The sequence below is a fragment of the Ammospiza nelsoni genome, chromosome 3 (genome assembly GCF_027579445.1).
Source record: "Ammospiza nelsoni isolate bAmmNel1 chromosome 3, bAmmNel1.pri, whole genome shotgun sequence".
NCBI lineage: Eukaryota > Metazoa > Chordata > Aves > Passeriformes > Passerellidae > Ammospiza > Ammospiza nelsoni.
Genome location: NC_080635.1, coordinates 18,441,892 through 18,455,880, shown reverse-complemented (window position 1 = coordinate 18,455,880; position 13,989 = coordinate 18,441,892). Strand labels below are relative to the sequence as shown.

Here is a 13,989-nt window from a genome sequence, read left to right as displayed (position 1 = left end):
TCCTGAAACCCTGCTGCAGCTTCCTGCACTGCCTGGGGTTTGTACTTCAGAGAAGATTTTATGATAACAGAATCACTTGACGGTAAAGACAGAAAACCTCAGCATATGGAAAATATTTTTCTAACACTATAAGTATATATGCACTACGAAAGGACTTTTCCCTCTCCAATAAAACAACCAAAGAATTAAACTGAGATTAAGTCTGGCAAAAAGGGATCATAAATAGCAAATGCTAAGATGACTACAGAGCTGCAGCTGGGAACTGCTACATTGTTCCTTTGGAAAAAAATAATTAGCAGATCAGATTTAAAAAATATATTAAAAAAATCAGATCAGATTTATAACTGTTTTCCCTGAAAGTCTGTATTCTTAAATCACAGCTTCCAACAGGCCAGGATGGCAAAAGTCATGAATCATTTACCTGTGATACTAATGCACTGCAGCAAAACCTTCAGTTGACATAATTCTGAGCTGATTCTGAGTCCCCCCTTACATTTATTAATATTCTAATAAATGTTGGCATGCTAAAAAAAAGTTCAAAATACTCTTTTTTCAGTCCTGTAACCTTGGCTTGGCTGACATACGGGCTTCCTGAGTAGCATAGATCTACCTGCTCTAAGTAAAAGGTTTCTCAGACAGCCTCTTGGAAGAACCATGAAAACTCTTTCACATGTAGAATGCAGGGTTAAAAAATACACCTATTAGTAACATCGAGGAAACACACCTCCTAGTACATCAAGGCTACTGCAGAAAGGCATCTTTCATCTTGGTTTTGATAAAATTCCTCTCCCTCCAGTGAACGCAATTTTTCTGATGGATTTCTCTTTAAAATTACGAATTAAGTACGTCTCTGTAACTTTACTGAATATGAAATAAAAATGAAATAGAATCTAAATATACCAAACACTTTCCTGCCCTCCATCCCTCACATGAATCCAGTATCATTCTTGCGTCTAAACAGAAGCATTAGAGGCAGCACTCATCCATTTTTCAGTGTAAAAAGCAACCTTGTAAATGCTAAGAACCAGCATAAGAACGTTGAAAAGACTGTCAATGAGTGTAGTGTATTTTTTGCTGTTTCATTCCTGGGTTGTGAGGTTTTTTTCCTTAGTTTCTTACACTTATTCAGCATATATGCATACATCTCACTATTAATCTTCCTCCCTACCCATCCACCTATCCATAAGATTAATAAGGGGCATGCTAAGTGTGTTAGTGCATGGCTGCATACAAAGACAGATATGTACCACTCCTTTATAACCAGATGCCCCTTCCTGCAATTTCTTCCACTGGCATCTCTTACAGCCACCGTGCAGAGGCATGTCCCATTTTGACCTAATTTCCAAGAGATCGTAGGCATAATGCAGTTGGGCTTCATCTACACACATTGTGCAATCATTCATATATTCTTTACTGGGATTTTCCCCTTGAACTAAAATATCCTAGCCTCTACAGACCAGTCTAGTCTTGACAAAATCAGTCCTAGACTGTGCCTTCCTTGTGCTGGTCTCTAAGACAGATGCAATGGATCAGGGCAGCAGTGACAGATGATGCATAGGCTACCAGCAGCAGGGAAGAACTCTGCTAGACTTGAAAGCTGGATTCTTCCATCTGGGCAAGCATTTCTGAGTGTTGAAAGAAAAGGGGGCAAGGCCTGAAACAACAGCCTCTCTTGTTGGGACACAAATCCCACAGGACAGAGTGAGGGGGAGTTTTGAAATGTGGGTACTGTGCTGTCACAGCCATGTCACACCCTCCAGCTCAACCATATAACTCCAGATGGTATTAACCTGGAATTATGTCTGAAGATAAGGGACTGTGTCCTCCATACTTCTTCCTTGGCCCCACAGAAGAACCCCAGGTCTTGGAGAAGAGAACAAGGAGTGAAGAGAAAAGAGCACATGATGTTATGAGTCCGCAATGGAAAGAACTGCCCAGGGTTATTATCCCTAAATGCAAGGAGGGATAGAGCAGGACCTAGGACTGTGGCTGCTGCAGCTTGGTGCTCCCCCAGAATGGTTGTGACTGCACTTTTGGGAGGAGTCATGGTCCCCCTTCAGAGGAGAGAAGAATGTTCTGTACTTTTACAAGATCAACACAAATGTCTGTGTATTTTCATTTTTACTATTACTCATGATAACACCATTTTATCTTAATTCCTTCAAGATACTGCAAAGCTGGTAATTGCAATCAAGCTATTTTATAAGTCCAATTTACAGGACACCGAATTATTTATTATTTATTTTCAGTTATAAGTGGACCATTTGTGTCCTCTCTGAGTAAGATGATGTGTACAAAATATCCCTAAAAATGTCAACTAAGTGAAGAGATACAGGAAAATGCCTCTCTCTCATAAGTGCCCATTGCTTTCAGAATACAAATCATTCTCACACAAACACAGCAATAGCATGGTAGGGTTCCACAGAGTATTATAAATACATTAAAAAAACCCTCCACTCTATGCCATGAAGTTCTTACAGCTAATAGATTTAACAAAGCAAGTAGGGCTGTTGACTTCCATCCCCACACCACTGCAGATCACCTCTTGCTAATTCACCTCTTAGTGCTGCTCTAAATCTAACTTCCAATTTAGTCTCCTCCCCATGCACTCTCAAATATCACTCACCTCCCCCCCCTGCCATTCCTGAATTACACAATCTTTCTGGATACCCACAATTACCAACCATTTCACAGGAAATGGGAATGCAGGCACTAGGGGTGACAGCTGTCAAGCAGCTGCTTATCAAAATTCCAGTTAAAATTGTTTATTTGCAAACACACATGGAAGTCTTAAGCTATTGACTGGCTTTTTTGTGTGGATTTAATCTATTACCACAGGGCTGTTCAGTATAAACAACTTCACTCAGTCTGCAGAAGTAAAATACTAATTCACTTGGGTGCAATTTACTATGGCAATAACCATACTGTTTACATCATGATCAAGTACAAAGAGTAGGTCTAATACCCCCAAGGAGAACAGACTGTGTAAATAAGCATATTTTATGGGAGAGCTCTGAGATTTATTCCTGATGCTTTCCAATTGTGACTTTGGAAAATCCTTGCAAGCCCTTCAGAACAAGCAGGGTAAAGCTGACCTTTTTGATAGCTGCTAGTAAAATATCTGATCTTGTGTTAAGCACAAACTTAGCTGTGACCTTCACTAAACCAGAAAAATGGAAGTTCCATAAACAAGAATCACAACAGCTCCTTCTGTGCTGGCAGCAACACATGAACATTGGGGCAGTCCAGCTAAACTTCAGGTCCCAGGATGTTAAATAATCCATAACTTCTGAAAGACTCTTTGCTGGGGCAGTCTTCATTCTTCCAGCCTGACCCAGGAAAATGACAGCAGCAGTCAGGATGGCCCAAGACATAGCACTGATGGATTTCTACTGACAAGCAGCACAGTGGAGGAAGTAACACTTGGGAATCCCACACTAGAGATGGAAATCCTCAGTCGTATGTTACAGCAATAACAATTTGAGTTGGACTAGACAAAAACATTTATAAAGGTTTGAGAATTAAGCATTTGGATAGATGGTAGAGTTTCCAACCTAAAGTCTCAAATGGTAAGATGCCTGAGGTAAATGTGTGACTCCCGTGCTCAGGGCAGGAGGAGAAACTACAGGCACTTCTGAGCTCTTTTCCAGTCCTATTCCTGTGACTCTGCTCTCAAGTGTGTTGTCCCATGTCTTGAAAGATGGAAATGAAATTTCTGTTCCATAGTTTTCTACTGCACACACTCGCTGGTACTAATGACAGAAGTGAGAACAGGACACCATGTTTACAGGCTTCTTTTTCTGAGCATCTTCTCCTCCCTCCCAGCATGTATGACAGCTTTTCTCTTGAATCTGTATGGTTTTCTCCAGCCTCCTGACAGATAAACAGCTATGAGTTTTGCTGCCTTTCTGCAGTACTAAAAAATATCTGAAGGCTTTGCATTTTCAAAGACAATCTCTTCTTTTTAGCATTTTCTCTCGGTCTCTGGAATGGGAGGCCAGTGATATAACGATTCCTCTGATTCATGTACATGCCATATCTCATTTTTTCTTTAGCAGTGTACAAGAGAGTATATTTTTAGGATATTATCTCATGATACCCTTGATAACCCAACTTCTACATAATCTAACCCCTAGTAACATAACCTATTTTCTTCCTCAGGCTATTGTAAGCTATTTCCTCTTTACAGTTTGTAAATTTTTCTAGTTATAGAATTTGGCTCGACACAGAAACTCTGCTGCACCCTTACCTGTGCTTCACCATGTGCAGAAAGGATCAAGGGAGCAGACCTGTTTCATCCTTCTATGTCCTCTGCATTACATCATATGCTTCCATGAGCAAACGTTTTTAAGCTGAATCCATATTTTTACGGGAACACATTACACATCCACTGATTTCCAAAGAGGGACAGGCAGTATAAGGCAATGGCACTCAAGCCACAGCCTGCATGGAGCTGCCTGTCATGCAATGATCTTTTCCTCTCTAACTGTTCAAGTATGTTAGAATTAATTTAAAACACAAGCAGTACTTCTCTAATGTTGCTCTTTTGTGTAAACTGTGATCATGAACCAAATGACTGAGCAAGGCAGAAATACCCTTCTTCTTAATATGGACTTTACAGCATTAGAAACCTGCATAATACCATTTTTCAGGGCTCTACCCTAACTCATTACTTTTTTTTTTGTTGTTATTATGAAGATGTTTTTGGTGTCTGGAAAAATGCCATGTGCTATCTCAGACATAAAGGAGTCACAGAAATAAATCACACTGGAAAAACTCTCTTTGATTTGCTTAAGTAGCAATTTAAGTGAATAGGAAATCAGTTGCTCATCTCAATTAGAAGACAGTCACAACCAAAAAATCCTATTATAGAGACCATATTATAAAAATGTGGATTAGGAATTCCCCTAAATTCTATTTACAGAAGAAAGTTACAGATGAAGATCCAAAGTATCTCTTCCCTGTATATGGCAACATCTGTTTCTTATGTAAAATGCGTCTTCAAGACATTTAATCTTTCTACAGTCATTTCTCCATCTACAAAGGAGCATAATAAAACTTACATTCCTTTATAAAGTGCTTTAAACTCCATGGATGAGAAGAACTACATGAAAAAAGCCACATTTTTATTACTGTTGTTACTATTAAGCTACCACAGTCAAGAATATTTGTCAAATTATGGGTTTAATGAGATAGGTTTATCAAAAGTAAGCAGGGATGCTGGCAGAAAAGCCCCTATACTCCTTTCTGAAGTTGGTCATCAGTGACAAAATCAATTAATACAGAAATGTTCCTGATAAATTCTAGACTCTCCCTAGCTAAAAAAATGCTTGACAACAAGCAGAAGAGCAACCCAGGATGGACACTACTTAATTTAAAAGAATCAAAGGTCACAAATGTGGAAATGCATTTGCCCCACAGGATCTCAGTGAGCACAGATGGCACCACCAACCACTTCCACTGTTTACAGTACAAAGAGAAAGAAACATCCTGACTCAGATGAATCCCATCAGCAGTCCAGCTGTTCAGGAAAAGCCATTGGGAGCCCCCTCTGCAAAGCAAGAGGTCAAGCTTGGTGCCACCAAAAGCAATAGGGCAGTCAGATAGATGGTGAGTGCGGACACCAAAAAAACTGCTGTTATAAACCACTGTGAGAATTAATAAATGTACAGCCCATAATTGGTTTCATAATGCTCTGCTTGTGCCACCTCGAAGGAAGTAGCTGAGGAGACATAAAACCAAGTGAGGAGATGCCAGTTTCACAGTTAGATTGCTGAATTTGTTAGGATCCTTGTATCTTCAGTCCCTTAATATGTTACCAAAGCAAATTTTTTCACTTAGTGAATCAAACTGTACACACTACATCACTTTATCCCTCGAGCTCATTTTTTGACTAAGCAATGCTCACCAGTAAATGCAGCCCAGCCTTCATTCACATTTGCACCGGCACACAGCAAATATGAATTCAGGCCATATTTTGTGGTCCTTTTCCTGCCTAAAACCTCATGAAAATGCACAGCACAAGTGCAAGGTTTCCTGCTTCGAATACTGTGTATTTTGTTATAAAAGTAAATGAACTGCAATCAGAGTTCAAATAATATTTGAAAAAAAACGTTGAGTACATGATCAATCCTGTAGAAAAAAAATCTATAAGAATCTGTAAAAGTAAAAAAATATAGCATTTTCCCAATTCTGATAAGAATATTTAATTATTAAACCCCACAAATAGCAACAACAAAAATAATGAATAGTAAAGAATCTTCTATTTTGATAAAGCTCAGTTTATGCTTGCTAAAATTTCTATTTCTCATTCTAGTAACATTTTCTTTGGGAGGTTCTCAAACTCCCTCATAACACGCCCACAAAATACATCGCTTATCTACTTTACAGATGAGAAAATCCAGCAACGCATAATTAATTCTCCTTAAGTTGTAATCATCCCTAATACAGAGATCAAAGATACTCTATTGCAATCCTGGGAGTAAGGGAGCAAAGCAGCAAAGCAAAAGTTAACCTCAGTCTCCAAATGACACAGCACATCACTGATAAAGCTCCTTCTAGCACAGTGCTAAGAAACTGATTTAAGATTAATCTATCAAATATGCCCACGTCTCTCAAGTTTGTAGGCAGATGGATGTGCCACTAAGACAGATGATGAACTGTCATGCTCTGATGTCACCAGCCTTGCCACTTGCAATCAGAGCAGCACCAAAATAGTGATTAACTGCTGAGAACAGAGGTTGCATGAGGTACATATGGGACTAAGATCCTGTCACTGTGGGAAAAATCTTATCCTTTCAAAACACTGAGCTTCTCCAATAAGCTGGAGGTTAAGAAAATCCTACAAAACAACTGATGATTCCATCAAATGTACAAGGAACTCAAGGCTGAAACGTCTATTTTGCTTGACAAGAAAAGCAGACGCACTGAGAGGGAGACAGTAAAATACATTACCTGCAGACTTAGTGAAAGGGTATCAGAAAACATTTAGAGTTTTCAGAAAACCTTCTTTATAATCCCAAAATCACATAGAAGGTACTTATGGCAAATCTCTGGCTGGCTTTTCTTGCCAGAAACAACTGCAGGTTACCAAAAAGTCAGCCCTATCAAAGACCTGCATCATCATCATCATCATCATCATCATCACATATCAAACACTTGTATTACCCCAGGGAAACAAGTCCACTACCCTCAAAAACCTGAGGGATGTGGTTTTGATGGCCACTACATCCAAAGTCAATGGTTAGTTACCATAACCATGGCATAACCAAAATTTCAATCAAATATAATACAATCACAGAGCAGTAACAATTCAGCCTTAGTGTAGAGAAAGAATCTCACCACTGTTCTTCATGGAATCACTAATATTCAGTTTTTTTGACGGTTTCACAATATGCCAGATTTCTTTGCAATTGTGCATGATGTGCTTCCCAGCACATCTGCACAAAAGCATTACTGATGTGCAGGGATGTCGCCTGCAGAACATGCAACCAGGGAAACACCACAAATTGATTACTGTAAGTGCAATACAACAGATTACAATGCCAAAAAGAGCGCATTTTTTGCCCTGGGAGCTACAGGGAACCAGAAGCTGAATATAATGCAGCATTATCTTATAATGACAACAAAGGAACCCAGGATGTCTGAGCAGGAGGAGAGCTCCAAGGCACAGGATATTCCTCAGCTCTGTTCAATGCCAGTTGAGGCACATTCCACAGAGAAGTGGTTCCATGAGAGCAAGCTCATGGTCTGAATGACCAGTAATCCAGAAAGTACAACAAAAACTTAGGAAAAGTTCAGAAAAACTGGAGCCATCCAGGCTTTGGAGGAACTGGAGTGTGCATTTCTGCAGCAGAACGTCAAAGAGATGAAACACACCATGAAATACAGCCAGAATGCTAACACTGCTCGAGGCCAGGAGGCAAAACGAGGTCATGGCCCCCTCCAAGCCTGTGGTGATGTGTGCTGCAGGCCTGAGACTCCCCACTGGGCCCTGCAGAAGAACATACTTCACCCAACTGACCCATGACAACCAAGCAGACACATGCTCAAGTGACATCTGGGTACAAGACAACACAACAAATCTCAAAACCAGAAGCTTATTGAAGTTTTTTTCTCCTTCTCCCTTGAGATTTCATCATTCTCCACTATTTTAATATAGTTCCAGGAATTTGAAATATATGTAAAAATTCATCATTACAGCTATTTTCTCCATACTAGTTTCACAATGAACTCTGTACAATACCTTAAAACTCGAGGGTAAGTTGTCATCTGCTCCATCCATTACACATTTAATTTCTCCTCATACCAGACTTCTCAACCTGCTCCTGCTTTGTCCTTTTTTTGTACCTCCTGATGAGGAGCAGCTGAGGGAGCTGGGGAGGTTCAGCCTAGAGAAAATGAGGCTGAAGGGAGGACCTTATCACTCTCTACAACCACTTGAAAGGAGGGTGTAGCCTGAAAGGTGGGGGATGGTCTCCTCTCCCAGGTAACAAGCAACAGGACAGGAGGAAATGGCCTCAAGTTGCACGAGAGGAGGTTTAAACTGGATATTAGAAACAATTTCTTCACCAAAAGGGAAATCAAGTATTGGAACAGACTGCCCAGGGAAGTGGTTGAGTCAGCCACCCCCGGAGCCACTTAAAAGATGTGTAAATGTGGCACTTGGGGCCACGCTTTAGTGGTGGCCTCAGCCGTGCTGGGTTAACACTTGCCTCGATGATCTTAAAGGTCTTTTCCAACCTAAATGATTCTGTAAAGAGAAATGACCAGATGAAAGCCGCAGGCTAAGTATGAGAGATACACTTTATCCTCAGTAGCAACAGAGTTTTTAATACATCAGGGATGACTGAGGGATATCGATAGCTGAAAGGTTTGCTCATTTGAGTTCACTTCTACAGCAAATTTTTTCGCTAGATTCACTTTTGCAAAAGTCAAAGTGTAACAAAGTTATTCTCTGTAGGGTTATTGACAAGAAAGAAAGAGTTATAAGTAGTATTGATTTGGGGTGAAATGGTAGAACGTGACAATCAATAGAGCTTAGTCAGATATAAGATAGACGAAGACACACAAGTCATTACAGGATTATTACAGGAGACAAATACTGTATCAGCCAAGGAAGGGAAGAATCTGTAAATGGGATCCAAAATATAAGCTGTAGATTGCTTTTTAGAAAAAATAACCCTAAATTATTCATTTTAATGTTTTAATATGTGAGGCAGCTTTTATTTCAGCATATTGTCAGTGCTGTTTTTATAAAGCTTTTGAAACTAATTCTTTCCACCTCCATAGTATTTTCATTAAATGTCATCAAAACTCTTTTCTAATCTCTGAGAGAAGTATGATTATCCTCATTTAACAGATAATGAGAGGATAGAAGGAGACTGGAGCTACATTTTCCGAACTAGTCAGTAATGCCACGTGCCTTGTGTCTAAATACACAGATCCATAAAATGAGTCCTACAGAAATGAAATTTTCAAAGGTACCAGAAAATCACAACTTTGGTCAACAGCTGCATGCAGAGTTCCCAAACTCTGGGTCACAGGCCGGGGAGCCGAAAGCTGAGCCCCCACAGCAAACACAGCAAGCTACATAAGTACAGTGAGCCTGCTCACAGATACAACAGAGCCTAAAATAGGAGGGATGCTAATTCACAGTCCTCTGCTCTAATTACAAAGCTCATTATTTTTACCACTCAAATGACTCAGGGTGAAAGAAACCCAACAACTGCATATTCTACCACATGAAAGGACTATACCTTTGCTGGGATTTATACAGTGCCTACCTTCTGAGCACAACCACACTGGAAAATAATAGCAATAAACAGAACAGCAATGAATGTTTTTCACTAGTGATTATGCCCATGAACAATCATTCAGTGCATTGCCTTTTCCTAGACTCTGTCCAAAAATACCCCCAAATTATTGAAAGATACTAAAGTGATTTACAAATGAAATTTGATACAGAATTAGTTACACCACTGAGGTGAAAGGCAGTGGCATTAGTAACGATCAGCATCGCACAACAATTTATTGCAGGCTGGGATGAAAACTATTCAATTTGAGGGAGATATAAACCATAATTTGAAGAACCTTTTGCACTAATTGGCCAAATAAGTGCTGACAATCAAACTGTGGGATATGCAGAGCCTCAGGGGGGAGGGGGCCTTGGAGCAGCTTCATTTTTATGAATGGAGCCATAAGAAGGTTAGAGAAGGAAAGAAGCACCCAATCCCAAGAAAGGCACAGGACAGGCTGAATAGCGCCACGACACTGAAACATGAACTGCCCAGGAAATCAAGGTTGCACAGTTGTAATAAAATAAATCTTAAAAATAAAAAGGCATTGACTTCTAAAGAGGGATATGTAGTGACTGCAACGGTTTAAAAGCTTTTTTAGCTGGAATCACATTCGCAGTCACAGGATTTCTATTGGAAAATGGCATTATCGTCTCCAGAGAGAAATATAGGGCTGAATCAGGAGGAGGATGGACAAGATGACCTTTTGAAGCTCTCTTCAGCCATACTCCTGTAAGTCCATATTCAGTGACAGAAAACACATCTGGACTAGAGCTGTTGTGGCTTAGGCATTCAAGTTAGAAAATTTTGGCATAAATCTTTGGCACGAGAAGAAGAAGCTCAAGCAATTTTTATATCGGGCTCTGCCTGCCATTAGTGATGTGATTCAATCATAAGAATGGCTTATTCCCCCAACACAAATATATAATACCATGCTGGAGTAGGAATGTGAAGCTGCTCTCATATCACAGCTAAGTTCATTTTGCAGCAAAGCAGTTTACTTTAGGATTTTTCCAGTAATCCAAGTCTAATTATGAAATCAATTTAAAACAATTTTGTAATTAAAAGCACCTCCTGACATGTCTCACAGGCTCAATAATTTAAATTATAGTGTTAAAAAGGTAATTAAAATTAAAAAGGCCAAATAAGGCTGGGTCGCTCCTCCACTAGGAGAGTGCTGAAGGACGTTGCATTTGCAAACCCGAATCGCCACCTTTCTCCCCAAATTCCTGCTTTCCCCAGCTGCACGGGGATTTTGCACCGAGAGTCATCCAAGAGATGTCGGAGCGGACCACGGCGGGGCAAGGTTTTGGTTTTTTTTTTTTTTTTTTCCGCTTTAGATTCAAAAAAATTACGCTGTTTCAAAATGAAGCAGTACTTACAGAGAGCCAGCGCTCCCTCATGCCGGCGGTCCCCACGCAGGGTGCCAAAAGCTGCGCGTCCCCGTGGCGGGCACGGGAGGGGGTGGGGGGCACGGGAGGGGGTGGGGGGCGCGGGGGGGGGGAACTTTCCTGCTCTCCTCGGGTCGGGGCTGCGGGGTCGGCTGGGGATGGGGTGGCGCGGGCCGGGCCCGGGCGGAGGAGGGGACCGGGGACGGGGCCAGGGCACCTCACTCACTCACCGCCCGCCGCCAGCCCCGGGCCGAGGCTCAGCGCCAACTGCAGCCACAGCGCCGCGGCCAGCGCCCGCCGCCGCGCCGCCAGGAGGGCACCGCCGCCGCTCGGCTGCTTCCCATGACACATCTTCTGCCCGCCAAAGGCATCCGGTTCGCCGCCACCTGCAACGAGAGAGCCGCTCCGCCTCGCCGCTGCCCGGGGCTCCGCGCCGGCCCCGCGGGTGGCCCCCGAGCCGCCCCCCGCCCGCCCAGGGACGCGTTCCCGCCCGCTCCGCTGCCCTCCCGGCCCCGCGGCTCCGCTGGTCGTGACCCTCGCCGCCGCTACCTGCGGGCCCCCCCCCGCCAGAGCCAGCGGTACCTCCGCGGCTGCTGCCGCCGCCTCCGCCGCTGCGGCTCGGCAGCCTGCCGGGGCCGGGCGGAGCGCACACGCACACTCACACACGTTCACACGCCACACAGGCGCACAGGGACTCCTGCGCACCCCGCAGCCGGCCGGCCCTACCTGCCAGCGGGGCAGGCAGCGGCAGCCGCAGCGCGCACCGGCCCGGCCCGGCCCGGCCGCCGTGGAGCGGAGGCGCGGGGAGCCGCGAGCCGCGGGCAGCCCCGGCGCGCCAAGCACGCATGGCAGCCGCGCGCACGGCCGAGCCGCCGCTCCCGCTGTGCCGCCCGGGCAGCCCGGCCCGCAGGGGCAACCCCTGTCCCGGGCCGGGAGGCACCCCAACACTACCAAGGGTAGGGGAAGGGGAAGTTAAGGCTTCGCTCGCGGTGGTTTCTGCTCATTTTCACCTCAAACGGGGTTTCGTGGTGCACAGCACTGACGGAGCATCTTTGGAGTGTCCTGTGCTTTGTCACGTAGACAGAGCGTTAGATACGAGACACGGTTTAGCAGCGCTGATGCCAGTGCCTCATCTTTCACAGTTTTTGGGAGTGGGAAGGTGTATTCCTGAGCACTCTCGCCCATCAGCTGCCTCTGGGGAAAGGCAGGACGCCTGGGCCTGCCGGCTGGAGCAATTTACTGTTACGAATCATCATCCAGCTATATTTAGTGAATCTGTGAAATTCACAGCCACGAATCACTGAATCAGAGACTCGGTCTCGTGGCTCCAGCAGCTGTGGTAGCTCTGTATTTCCTCGTGCCATTCCACAGCTGGGCATTGCACCTCTTCCCTTGCTCAGAGGTAGCAGAGGGTGTCCTCTAGCTGAAAAGGATTCTGCTAAGCAGATTAAGGTGTTTGGCACACTCCTGAGACACAGCAAGGGGAACAAAACCAGGGACAAGAGAATACACATTTAAATGAAACATGCCTATGCTTAGTACAAACACAGACCCAAAGGCACATGGACATAGCACATCCTGATGCTTCAAAGTTAATAATAAATACTGGTAACACTGAAGTTCTTTTCATGTGTCTCAGCTATCTGATGCTCATTCCTCCAAGTTAAAACTTAAGGCTCTTCAGGACAGATTTTAGTTCAAATCATGTATCAGTTCAAAGGCCACTGTAAGAAGCATAGTACTTTATCTCCCCTGGAGAAAATGGGCATCTCACAGTGAAATGCAGGTATTCTGCTAAGAATAGAGAAGTATTGGCCAATTTTCAGCTATGAGAATTTTGCTGCTCCCTTTAAACAGGAAAATTTGGAAACTATAGACCATTTTCACCAAGCATCATTTCCTGATCAGGTCAATTTTTATGTCCCCAGCCAGCCCAAAGAGGGAGTTCAGAGCAGTAATAGCTCTCATATGCCGTGCAAACACAGCACAGGCACAGTTACATGATAGAGATGTTCTTCAGAGGCAATAAGCCATTGAGTACTACAAGTGGTAGACAGAGCAATAATGCAGCAATTCCTGTTATCTGTAATAAGAGGATCTTTATGGTACTGATTTGGTAGCTTTCATTTTTGAAATCAAAATAGCAAAAGATAATGTCCTGAGCAATCTAACACTATTCATGTTCTCTATCAATTGAAATGCAAAGTGCTGGATGCAATGTCTACCTTCAGTGTGGATGGAGCACCCAGACACTTCTGAGGAAGAAGAGGCAACTCATCTGTCAGTGTTGATAGGTATTACTGAACCTTTGTTTCTGCCTTGTTTCTATCCCCACGTGTGCAGCTGCACCTCTGACACCATTCAGCTTGAGGAAGGATGACTGAGTGCTCCAGACACCTGTCAGCCACCCCATGTGAGTGGGAGCACCCTTGCTCCAAAGAGCACCAAGAAATCAAGGTTTTCTTGTGCAGCAGCTCTCCTTGAAAATCTTAATGAAAATTCTCCTCTTGCTGAGCAGGGCATGTGTGTGCAAGGTGGTGACAGTGGCTGAAGGGTTTGGCCCCCAGTGGCTGAAGGAGTTTAGCAGGCATCTATGTCAGCCAGGAGCAGGGAAGGACTTCTGCAGCCCGGGAAAGCCTAAACTGAGTGAGGAGCAGCAAAAGGTGGAGGAGGATGAAGCCTGAAGCAACCCCAGCCACAGATAGTCAGAGGGGAAGGAGCTGCTTTGCTTTGGCTTGGACTTTGTTTCTGGAAGGGATGCATGGATTGCCTGAAGGGCTACAACCACTCTGTGACCAAAT

General features: G+C 43.5%; 1 protein-coding gene across 1 annotated transcript in view; it reads right to left on the bottom strand.

The window, feature by feature from the left end:
- SUSD4 (sushi domain containing 4) overlaps window positions 1–11,540 on the bottom strand; it is an 84,923-nt gene extending 73,383 nt beyond the window's left edge. Inside the window, exon 1 of the mRNA XM_059469363.1 lies at window positions 11,419–11,540. Within this exon, the coding sequence (XP_059325346.1) occupies window positions 11,419–11,539 (121 nt within the window). The 5' untranslated portion in view covers window position 11,540. The remainder of the gene's footprint in view (window positions 1–11,418) is intronic.
- Between the last annotated feature and the right edge of the window lie 2,449 nt (window positions 11,541–13,989).